The 12,994-nt window shown below is 37.3% G+C and overlaps 1 protein-coding gene across 1 annotated transcript in view; it reads right to left on the bottom strand.

The window, feature by feature from the left end:
* GOLGA4 (golgin A4) overlaps positions 1-12,994 on the bottom strand; it is a 114,382-nt gene that overhangs the window by 40,945 nt on the left and 60,443 nt on the right. The window contains 4 exon segments of the mRNA XM_040636973.1: positions 391-4,634; positions 5,976-6,131; positions 8,760-8,888; positions 11,430-11,608. Of these exon segments, the coding sequence (XP_040492907.1) occupies positions 391-4,634; positions 5,976-6,131; positions 8,760-8,888; positions 11,430-11,608 (4,708 nt within the window).

Raw genomic sequence — 12,994 nt, forward strand, 5'->3', positions numbered from 1 at the left:
TATTTATCTGAGAGAGAGAGAGAGAGAGAGAGAGAGAGAAAGCATGTGCATGCAGGGGGAGAGACAAATAGACTCTGTGCTGAGCACAGAGCCCAGTGTGGAGCTCGATCCACCCTGAGATCATGACCTGAGCTGAAATCAAGAGTGGAAGGCTCTTGAGCCACCCAGGCAGCCCAAGTGTCCAACTCTTGATTTCGGCTCAGGTCATGATCACAGATCATGAGACTGAGCCCCAAGTTGGGCTTCATGCTAGACCTGGAGCCTTCTTAAAATTCTCTCTTTCCTTCTCCTCTCCACCACCCTGTCCCCCCACTGCCACTCACTCTCTCTCTAAAATAAATAAATAAACAAACAAATAAATAAATAAATTATTCATGCTGAAAAACTTACTTGATTTTCTCTTCCATTTCTTGTTCATATTCTTTCTTCATGATATCCAATTCTTGCTGATGCTCTTTCCGCAACATTCGAAGATCTTTCTGCAACTTAACAATCTCCTTGCCCAGCTTCTGCTTCTCCTGCTGTGCCCCTGCTAATTTAAATTCCAGGTCATTGTGCTCGGCCTCCATGTTACCAGGCAATTTGGGTTGGACTACATGTGATTTGGACTTTTCTTCAGCACTTTCTTCCAAAGCTTCTGTGGGTTTATTTTTTCCATCCATCTGTTGTTGTAAAGCCTGTAATTTTTCAAATTTTGAGGTCAACTCTTCCATTTCAACTCTATGCCCTTCCCTCTCTCTTACTAAGCAGGAATCCAGCTCTTTTATCTTTTGCTCCAAGATCTGACAGGCTAGTTCCTTCTCCTGGAGCGTTTTCTGGACATCATCAACCACATTTTCCAAGTTTTGCTTTGCCCCTATGTTATTTTTACCTCCCTCTTCTTCCACACGCTGGGATACTATCAAGGAATATTTCTTGCTTTTTTCTTCAAGTTCTTCCTGAAGATGATTTATCATAACTTGATCCTCATGCTGCTTTGCTTTGGCGTGTTCTATCTTTATTAAGAGCTCCTGGTATCTGCACTGGATTTCAGAATGAGAAGATACCGTCTCTTCTTTTTCCTGCTCTAGCCTCTGCAACAGCTTTTCTTTTTCCATTAGACTTCTCTGTAAAGCACAGATTTTGTCTTCACGTGCCTTCTGCACACAGCCTTGGGGATCTGCTGCTTCTTGCTCCACACAGGCTGCCACGTATTCTGCAGATCTGGGTACAACTGATGCTTCTGATTGTGGTGGACCTTCCACTGATTTCAGTTTTTCTTCTAAGACCTGAATTTCTCTCTCTTTCTCCTGCAATTTTGTATTTAGCTCACCCAAATGGCCTTCTGTGTCTTTTTTATATTGCTGTTCTTTCTCTTCCATTTGAGATAACAACTGCTTCTTGATGGCAGCAATTTTTTGTTCAGCTTTTTTCTTCAGTTCAGCTAACTTTGCAGCACTTTCTAACTCAAGTCTATCTTCCAGTGCCTTCAACTCCTCTTCTTTGCCCTTCATACCTGAATTCACATGTTCCAATTCTTTCTTCTTGGTTTCAAGTTCAGATTCCATGCAAGACACTTGCTTTTCAAGTCTTGAGACTTTTTCTTCAGCTTCTTTAACCCTGTTGTCCTTTTCTTCTCCTAACTCTTGAATGTGTTGAAGTTTCTGAAGCATTTCTTTCTGTTCAGTGTCCTTTTGTTGATTGTAATTCTTAAGCACTTCATTTAAGGACTCAATTTCAGTTGTTTTCTGAGTAAGACGCTCCTCTAATTCCACAATTCTTGCCATTTGAGTTTTTAACTCAGCCTCTAAATTACACTCCTTTTTCTCCTGCTTGCTCTTCTTATCTTCCATTTCACCCTTTAAACATACTAATCTCTCACTTTGCTGATCAAGGTCCTCCTTCAATCCATGTATCTGCTCATCCTTTTCACTGGCTTCCTTTGTTTTTAACTCCAGCTGCATTTGCAATTCTTTAATAGTACTCTGATACTGTATGAATTTTGACTGTGCTTTCTTCTTCCATTCTGAGAATTTGTTGGACAAGTAATCTACCTGTTCAAGAGCAGAGATCTTCTCTTCACTCAGAGTCTCAGCTTTCAAAGATAAATCCTGCACCTGACCCCACAATTCACGTTGTTGTTCATCGTATTGCTTACTCAGTGACGAGATTGCTGCCTCTTTCTCGGTTAGGCTGATGCTGTTCTGAAGCTGAGCATTCAAATCAGTTAGTTGTTTACTAAGACTGCTGATCTCAGATTTCTTTTCTTTAAGCTCTTCTTTCATCAGTGTGACTGCATTGATGTTCTCTGATAACTCTTTCTTCAACTGCGTGATGCAAGACTCTTTTTCAGAAGCAGCCTGTTGCTGGTTGCCTCCTTCCTTCTGTAAGGCTTCCTTCTCCATTACAAGACCTTCAATATCAGCCTTCATGCTCTTAATCTGATTTTCTTTTTCTTCTAATTGATGGGTAGCCTGTTGAAAAGAACTATTGAGTGTACTCTGCTCTTCTGCTAGCTGTCTAAGCTGTGCTTCTAATTCAGAAGCTCTGCAGGTTTTAATCACTAGTGCCTCCTTAACTTTTGTTGTGTGGTGCTGACAGTGGGAAATTCTAGAGAGAACGGCATTAATTTTACTACTACTAATGTTGATTAGCTCATTTGTTTTAGCTTGTAACAAGGCTTCAGTTTTCTTAGAGTAAATATCCAGCTGAACTGCTAGCTCCTCGGACAGTTTTCTGAATTCCAAGCTTTTGTTTTCCAGGCTTTTCTCATTTCTTTCATGTGAAGATTTCAAACTCTGGAATTCCTCGTCTGTGGTTTTCAACTTGTCAGTCAACTCAGAAACCTTCAGCTTATCTTTCTCAGCCAGTATCTCCAGTTCAACTATATGCTCTTGAAGGGAAGTATTTTCCTTCAGAGAATGATTCAAGTCAACCTCCAGCTTTTCAAGTTGTGCTTTTAGTTTAGTTTCATTTTGTGAGAGAGAATTCATATGAGCAGACTTCTGGTTTAACTGTTCCTGCAATTCCCTTACTACTGTGTCCTGCTTAACGCCCTCTTCTCTCAGCCATGCTAGTTCCTTGTTCATCTCTTCTTTCTCACACCCACTTCGAAGGATCTTTTGCTTCAGTTCTGCTACCTCTTGCTCTTTCTCCTGTAACTGGATTTCATGCTTTTCCTGAAGTTCTTCAGCTTGCTGATGAAGTTTCTTTTCCCAGACCGATACGACATCACTGAGTTCTCGTCTATGTACCTCAGTGAGACTTTCTATTTGCTCCTTTTGGTTTGTTTCCAGTCTTGACACCGCATCACTGATTCCAGCGGAGTTAGCTTGTGCCATTTCCAAAATTTTGGCATTGAATTGTTTTTCTTTCTGACTAAGCTCTAGAACTGTATTTTCAAGCTCTTTTTTAAGTTTGGCTTCCTGATCCAGTAATTTTTTCTTTAACGTTTCTTGCATCTCCTTTGCTTTCTGTTTAATTTTTTCCATCTTTTTTTCTTGATTTTTGAATTTGGTTTCATATTCCTCATGTAAAACACTAAAACTGTCCTCCTTGGCTGATAATTTCTGTTTGAGTGTTTCAATTTCTTTGCTCTGTCCTTCTCTCATTTGTAAAATTACATTTTCCTTTTCTATCAAGCTCTGCTTTGTCTGTGCCTGTTCTGTGTTAGTATCTCTAAGTTGGGATTCATAGTGTTGGGTTAAAGACTGCAGCTTTTCCTCCATGTCACTTTTCTGGTTTTCCAGTTGCCACAGTAAGTCCCGCACCTGGATTTTGTGAGTATCTAACTCAGTACAAACAACTTTCTTTTGCGTTTCAACTTCAGCTACCTGTTTAGTAAGAAGAATTCTTTCTGTTTCCAAGTCCAACAACTTCTGCTGCAATTGAGCCAAGTGCTCCTCCGATGCTTTGGCCTGATCGTGTATAGTACTCTGCTGTGACTGAAAAAGAGCCAGCTTAGCAGATGCCTGATGGAGTTCCTCTTTAGACCTTTGAATATCTGCCTCTAAGTTTTCCACATGAGCCTGATGCTCTTCCAAATGCTTGTCCTTTTCCTTCAGAAGAAGCCCAAGGTGATTAATTTCATCTTTTAATGCCTTCTCAGTTCTCTGGATAGACATCTCCTGTTCTTTAATGATACTCTCGACTTGCTGCTGGTGATGGCTTTTCTGTTCATCTAGCTTGGCCTCTAGCTCCTGCTTTACTTTATCTGCTTGATCCTTTAGTACAGAAAGTTCTTCTTCTAGCTTGTCCCGGGCTTTTAATACTTCTGACAGTTCAGAAGACAACGATTCCAGTTCTGTTTGCTTCACATCAAGCTTTTCTAAAGTCTTTTCATTCATCTCTTCTATGTGGGCCTGGAAGAGACACTCTTTGTCTTTCAACAATGTTTCTCTTTCTTGTTCATGCTTTTCTCTAAGTTTTTCCATTTCAGTCTGATGCTGTTGCTTTAAGACTTCGAGTTTTTCAGTCCAAAGGGTATCCTGCTGATGCTGCAAGCTTTCCAATTCTGTCTTGTGTTTTTCAACCATGATTGTAATTTCTTTATTGTGCTTATTTTTTTCAGCTTCCAAATGAATAGCTAAATCTTCTGATTGATTTTTGCTTTCTTGCAAGCTTTTTTCCAAAGAACTTTCCAATTCAAGAATTCTCTGTTAATAAAAACAGATGTATTTTTATTAAAGTACAGACTTGCTTATTAGCAAAGATATACATGACATAATGTCTACACCTGTTTAAAGATTAAAACTTAGAAAAATAACTCTATATATCATGCCAAACACTAGAAAGCACAAAAAATCTGTGCTCAATTCCTAACGGAATCGTGTAACAAAGAGAAGATTCTATTTTAACACAACTTAAAATTTTGGATTCTTTCTACTTACTTGGGTAACTATTTCAATCACCCATATTTTCAAGAATATTCTGAATGGACAGTCAAAAAGAAATAAATCATAAAGTAGATAATAGTAACTATTGGTAGGAAGATGGTTATTTTTTCCTGTGTGTTTTTTAAGGCCTATTAATAGTATTCTATTATCTTCATAATTTAATTTTGGAAGATAAATAATGTATCTGGTTTTTCCACTGCAAAAATGATTACTTAGAAAATTTTTTGCAAAAAGAAGCTACTTAAATTTTACCAAAGATTACTGTTGGCTCATGAAAATGTCGATCTTGACTCTAAAGGAAAAAGAGCTAAGTAAGGCAGAGCCATGCAACATCAGAGCTAAAAAGGTCCTAAGGAATTACCAAATCCAATTTCTCCATATGACAGATGAAGAAATTAAGGTGTAATTAATTTACAAAGCTAGAAAATGGAAAAATCTAGGCCTCCTGAGTATCTTATCTATTCCCCTCCACCATACCACTTTATATAAATGTTGGAAATGGAAAAGTAAAGTACAGTTTAGAACTATGGGACAAACATCAATTTATTCAAAACAGGTCATACATTTCATACTCCTAAGGGAAGGCCCAGAGAGCCTTAAAAATGTGCACACTGAGACATATATATAAATTTGTTCACATATATATAAATTTGTTCACCATTGTTTTGATATGGGAAAACTTTATGTTAAAAGCAGGGCATTGGGGTGCCTACACTGTGATAGAAACAGAACGAAGTATGTCTAGGACATGACATGAGATGAAGCCAGGGCAAGTGCTGCCTACAAAGCAAGGTCACTTCCTAAAGATCAAGGGCAAGTAAGCAACGGAGTGGAGATGCTGCAGAGCCTGAGTGCAAAGAGTCAGAGTGGGTGGCTGACAGAAACAGAGCCAGCTAAAGGCAGAGTCAGCAGCACCATGTGGCAAACACTAAAACCACTCACAGGAAAAGCTCTTATTATCTGCAAATGAAGTGCATGTATGTGAATCTAACCCAGTAAAACAAAAGTTCTTCACAACTTTATATTGACTGGAGAGATAACAATAGTTTCTATATATAAATAATTCCACAACTCTGGAACCTGAGTATTATTTAAACTTACAGTTCTGTAAGTTTCTGCTTCTTGCTGAAGGTCCCGAAGTTTATTTTCACTCTCCATGAGGATTGCTTTCTTTTGCAACTCTAACTCTTCCAGGGCCAAAGATTCTTGCTGTTCTTTTTCTTGGGTGATCTTCAAATATTCTGATTGACTTTTTTCCTGTGCCAAAAACAATACCACCTTAGACCCACATAAATCTTCAGCATTCTCAAAGCACTTCCACAGGAATCACGCCTTTCATCATCTGATCTGCACACCAGCCCTATGAGGTAGGCAGTATCATCACCTCTCTTTTCCCATGCCCTAGTCTGCAGAAACAAAGCACTGTGGTTATTCCAGTGTGGTCTAGTCAATATTTGCCACAATTACTACTGAAAAGAAAAATTTTGTTCCAGTAACCACACTACACCTGCTATTTTCCCACTACTTAAAATATTTTGCAAAATACGGCTTAATGTCAAGGGTCCCCAAACTGTCACTACATCTTCTCTGCACTCCAGAGTTTGATTATTTCAACTCTAGGCCAAGAAACCAGATTGTAAGTTTCTATAATTTGTGAGAAATACCTCATTAGGGAACCCCACATAGAAAACCAAATCCGAATCAGATTACATGTGAATATATAGATTAGATCAAGGAAATATCTATAAAAGCCTACATAACTCTTCTCAGATGACCTGGGCTCTTTTACCACTCCCTCAATTCCGAAAAGCTTCTTCTTTGATTGCCCTTATTATATATCAACGTCTATGTTAAAAACCATTTACTGCTTTGAAAAGAGAAGCTCTAGAGAGCACTTTTAACATTTAGTGGCTTTGGACTCCAATTAAGAATACTTAGCCGTATCTATTAGATAGAGCTCATGTTGCCAGCAGCAATATTTTCAGTTCACCACACTCTGGTGAAGCATACTGCTTTAAGGAAAGGCACTGTGCCATTTTATAAGTAGATTGATAAGAGAATATTAGTTTCTAATCAATTTTAAAAGATCATTTTAAACACACTATATTGTCTAATGTAAACTACATTTTAAATACATCTCTCTGGGGCGCCTGGGTGGCTCAGTCATTAAGTGTCTGCCTTCAGCTCAGGGAGTGATCCCAGCGTTCTGGGATCGAGCCCCACATCGGGCTCCTCTGCTGGGAGCCTGCTTCTTCCTCTCCCACTCCCCCTGCTTGTGTTCCCTCTCTCGCTGGCTGTCTCTCTCTCTCTCAAATAAATAAATAAAATCTTAAAAAATAAACAAATAAAAAATAAATAAATAAGTACATCTCTCTATGCCCATAAAAATAAAAGACAGCATTTTAATAGTCTGTTGAACTTGACTATCAATGCAAAGCTAACTTCTTTGAGGAACTAGGTAGAAAAGGGAGCAGAAAGCAGCAAGTGCACATGTGTGCGCATGCTTCACGTGTATCTGTACCCTGCTCTCTCTACTTAGAATATATCTGAGTATATCAGTTCTAGAACGCAGTTTTAACAAGGCCAAAGTTCAAGTCTCAGAGTCCCCAAAGGCCAATTATTCCAGCATGAAAACACACAGATCTTTATGACAGGAATGTTTTAGAACAATTCCCGGCTTCATTTATGTCCTGCTTTGTTCTTTAATTTTTATGTCCCTATGCTGTCCTGTTATAGTTTTAAGAATTCTTATAAACTACTTTAAATCCTTTCTGGACTGGAGCGCGTGGCTGGTTCAGTCAGCAGAGCATGTGACTCTTGATCCTGGGGTCCCATGAGTTCGAGCCCCATGGTGGGGATAAAGTGTACTGAAATAATAATAATAATAATAATAATAATAATAATAATAATAAATAGGGGCACCTGGGTGGCTCAGTCAGTAAGCACCCTACTCAATTTCAGCTCAAGTCATGATCTCAGGGTCCCGCATCAGTCTCCGTGTTCAGGACAGAGTCTGCTTAAGATTCTCTCCCTCGCCCTCTGCCCCTCCCCCAGCTTGTGCTCACTCTCTCTAAAACAAATAAGGTCTTTAAAAAATAAAAAAGAAGATTAAAATTATAAATACTATTTCTCATCCTTTTGCACTGAAAGTTTTTTAAATTATACACACTATCTCATGGGTAATTATTTCACATAAAAACAAACTACATTTTTGGCATTAATACTACTTTTTTTGGCACTAATACTTCTTATGGTAACCTATACAAAAGGCTTTTCACAATTTGAAAAAAAAATTTTTTTTTTTGTTTTTAACTTCCAAATTATACTACTCCCCAAAATCTTATCTTTGCTCTTCTGGATATTATTTTGGTTAGTCCAGTCAGTCATTTTTAAAATTTTACTTTATTTTTTTGAAAATGACTACTGAAATTATTCTACTTAAAATGAAAACTACTTGGTCACTTTCATTTTTTCTTCTTTAAAATGCATTTCAAACAAAACTTTCTGAGCTTTGAAGTCTGTTATATTCAGTCTGGTGAGTTTCTAGACATTCTTCCTGAGTTATGAAATCACTGATTCATGGCTTCAATTAGCCCATCTTCCCCTTTACTTCTCTATAATCACAGCCTACTGCCAGGGTGAGAGGGATGACACACAAACAAAATAAACTGGTTAATGAAAGCTTGTTAGTTAATATAATTTTCACACAATACCAAGTTAACAAGCTCTGACAGCCCTCTTTCCTGCCTATATCCTATCCTCTCTGCACACTCAAAGGTCCAGGCTGCCAGTAGCCTGACCTCAAGCCAAAAGGCAGGAGTGAGGAGATAATAACTTTATAAAGCTGCAAAGTTTACCTATAACAAAAACAAAACAGGTACTTACAAGAGCTATTTTCATTTGCTCCTGAAATTGCCTTTCTTGGGTCTGAAACTTCTTAGTCAGTTCCTGCTCTTTGCTGGCCAGCTCCTCTTCATGAAGCTTCCTAAGTTTAGCAATTTGTTCTGAGGATTTCTGAAAGTCAGCCAAATAGTTAAAGTGAAACACCCAGAATAAAATATGTAACTCTACAATTAAATAATACTGTATTACAATTTAATCATCAAGCCAATAGCGTAAGAGAAAAAAATCAAAACATATTTCCCACATAAATCAAAAGTCAGCAAAGTCTCAATAGTTAAAAGAAAAGCCAATCAAGTATTGCTCATTTATTCCTTTTATGTTTTTATTTTTTTTAGAGAGAGTGCACACGCACATGAACAGGGTGGGGAAGGGGCAGAGGGTGAGGGGGAGAATCTTAAGCAGGCTCCATGCCTGACATGAGGCTCAATCTTATGACCCTGAGATCATGAACTGAGCCAAAATCAAGAGTTGGATGCTTAACTGACTAAGTCACCCAGGCGCCCCAAGTATTTCTCATTTAAGACAAGGATGGCTGTTGCTACAGTAGTAAGTCCTAGTGGGTTAGAGCATTTCCACATCTTGCAGGGATGTTCCCCACCAATCATGATGGGGAAGTACAGGAGGAGGAATAAGAATGATCTCAAAGAGGGCACTCCACTATGGTCAAGCTGCCCTGGCTACACCAATCTAATGATGCTTAGCTTTCCATGCATATATTATTTATTAAGAAGTATTGGCCTTGTTCTTTCTTGGACAGGAAGACTTAATTTTTAAAAATGTCAAACCTCCCTAAATCTAAAAGTTTAATATAACTGATTAAAATTACCAAGAGAATGGGGGGGAGGGGCTCACTGGATAAAATAAACATGCAAGAAGAGCCAGCACTCTTCTGAAAAATAAGAGTAATAAGGGGAGGCTACCAAATAATAGAACATATTATAAAACTGAGTAATTGTAACAGTGTAATACTGGCACATAGTCAGGAGAAGCAATGGAACAGCACAGAGAATTCAAGAAAGAGACCAATACGTAGCACAATAATTTAGTGTGAAATAAAGATAGTATGTCATACCATAAGGAAAAACATGGATTATTAAATGATTTGAAGACTACTTGGTAGTCATCTGGAAAAAAATTAAAGTTGGATCCCTACCTCACTCCTAACACCAAATAAATTCCAGTTGGATCAAAGATTTAATAGTAAAAAAACGAAAGCATACAACTGCCATAAGAAAAGAATTTTAAAATGATTTCAGTGAGAATGTATTTTTAAATCAGAACAAAAATCCAGATAACATTTAAGGAAAAGAAAAAAAATCGCTGCTAGTCCTCCCCCAAAATAAACCAATCCCAAAGCTAAAACAAATCATAAACAAAGTCAATTTTAAAAAGACAGGGGTGCCTGGGTGGCTCAGTTGGTTAAGTGTCCGAGTGTCTTGGTTTCAGTTCAGGTCTCAGGGTCATGAGATCATGCTGGGCTCTCCACTCATGTGTATGCTCTCTCTCTCTCAAAAAAAGGAAAAAAAGAGAGAGAGCGAGCAGATTATTTGGACAAATGCACTGTATATCCAAAGAACTAATTCCTACTATAAGTGTAAAACATCCACAAATCAGTAAGACCAACAGCCCAATAGAAAAATAAGTTAAAGATTTGACCAACCAACTCAAAGAGAAAAACTGCCAATTCCTTTGAAACATATAAAAATATGTTTATCATATTGGTAAAAAGACAAGCACATTAAAACTACAATGTCAGAGCACCTGGGTGGCTCAGTCAGTTAAGCGTCCATCTCTTGATTTCAGCTCAGGTCATGATCTCAGGGTCATGGGACTGAGCCCTGCGTCAGGCTCCACAATCAGCATGGAGTCTGCTTGTCCCTCAGCTCCTCCCCTGCTCACTTGCTCTCTCTCAAATAAATAAATAAAATTAAAAAAAAAACAAACCCACAATGTCATTTTTTTAAACTGATAAGCCTGAAAAGATTTTTAAAAAGCTAGGTTAACACTATCCTCATGAGGTAACACACTGCTTGTGAGAGTATAAAGTGTCCTCCATAGAGCACATAGCAACTATACAATAATTAAAAATACACATAATCTTTGCCTAATATTCCACCTCTAGGAATCTATCCTAAAATAACACACAGGTAAACAAATACGATAAGGATATTCACCATTTGCAATAGCAAAAAATGAAAACCTAAATATCCATCAGTAGAAGATTCATTAAATTATGAAATGTTCCTACAGCGAAATCCTGAGTGGTCTTTAGAACAGATGTGGCATTAAAAAAAAAAAAACCCACAAATGCAGCATCATTACCATTGTCAATGATAAGGAACATATTAAGCTGAAAAGCAAAACACGGAACAGTATATATAACATGCCATCTTTTGTGTTAAAAAATTTAAAGAGAGGATTATAAAACATAAAAGAGAAATTAAATGCAGAGACTATCTCTGGGAAGTATATCCAAAAAGATATAAATTCTTTTTTCTATCAAAGTGATTTTTTTCCTATATCCTGAACTCATGAAATGATCAAGGTCTAAAACATAAATTAACTCTTCTTTACAATCAAAAATTGTAGGAAAAACATAAGACTTATGTTTCAAAATTGCTGTAGCTTGTTACAATCTAGAATTATTCTTACTTTCGTCACATCAACAACCTCCTGTTTCACCCGACTTAATTCCTGCTGAAGACTGGTGCGTTCCTCCTCCCTTGTTTTTTCAATAGCTTTTATTTGTTCATCCATCTCTGCCTTCATTTTTCTCCGTGATTCTTCTGTTTTTTGGGCTGTACTCAAAGCTTTTTCAAGTTCCTCAAAAGCTATAAATGAAAACAGCAGAAAACAAGTATCTCAAGAAATACTATCATTGAGCTAAAGTGTTTTACATTCATTATGGGAACTAAGAGCAGCAGTAGCAAGACAGGTTAAAATAGTCATTTTGTTTTAAGCCAAGAGATATTTCCGAGCTGTTCAACAAAGCCACAAGAAGTGTCCAGTTACTGAAACCAATTTGTCACTGACTTCTGGATTCAGATCTTAAGACTGCTTATGTGAACTGTTCAGGAGTTTGGAAAAAAATTAAATTATTGATGGCTCCCCACTCTCTCTAACCCACAAATAACACATTCAAAGAAATGAAGACTTATTCCTACTTCTGTATGATATAATTTCAACTGCTTTTTTGTTTGCTATAGAGTTTTTACCTATTATCAATAATTAGGTAATATTATTATATACGCACTACGACATTTTTAAGAATAGAAAAATTATTCTTTGACTAATTCTATTTTTAAAAACCTCTTAACCATATAATTAATAAAAGAGCAGAGTTTTTTGGTTTTTGTTTTACCATTTACTAGTTGAATCACATATTTAAACAATGTATTCTGAAATGAAACCCACTATTTGCATAAGTTTCAAACCAGGGCTATTAACTTGAAAGAAATCTTTACCTGATTCAACGGTATATAGAAAGGCACAACCCAGCAGGGAGTTCTTGTGTGAGGTAAGAATTCAGGCCGTACAAAAACAATCATCGAGGGTACAGTAGTATGATCTTTAAGAAGGCCAAACAGCTCACCCAGCTTCCAATAAAATCAGACAGGATGGGTACAACAGCTGGAACTTGGCACTGAAAATATGCATATGTATGTGTCCGTGTATGTGTGTAATATGTATCTGTGTGTATACGCGTGTATGTGTATGCATGTGTGCACTACACATACTCTCTTTGTCCACTGGCATAGTGATATGCTCTCAAAATCCCACTGCTACTATCATCCTACATTATTTTCTTTAGTCCTCACAAAAGACACCAGACTTCCCTTTACCATAGGGATGGACTATAAACAAAACATAAATTTTCAAGATGGGTTTTTAATCCTATCAAGAAACATATGTCCAGGTGAGAGACATTTTCACCCTCAGTGGTATAAGAAAGGTACAACTTCAACCTATGGCATCTCAAAAAGTAAAGTCCTTTTACTAACCACAACTGGGCTTAACAGATGGTGGACTGAGCACAGGAATTTCATGCCTAAAGACAAATATCTGTTCTATAGCATATTCTTAATGGTAAATTGTATTAGTACAGAAAAAGACAAAAGAAAGGCTGAATTCTGGTAACAACTGGGAAACACAACTTACTCTGCTCAATATTTAAAAAAAAATAACTTCTTTAGCAACCATTTTCTTTGATATAAAAA

Source organism: Ursus maritimus, unplaced genomic scaffold (assembly GCF_017311325.1).
Source record: "Ursus maritimus isolate PB19 unplaced genomic scaffold, ASM1731132v1 scaffold_20, whole genome shotgun sequence".
NCBI classification, from domain to species: domain Eukaryota; kingdom Metazoa; phylum Chordata; class Mammalia; order Carnivora; family Ursidae; genus Ursus; species Ursus maritimus.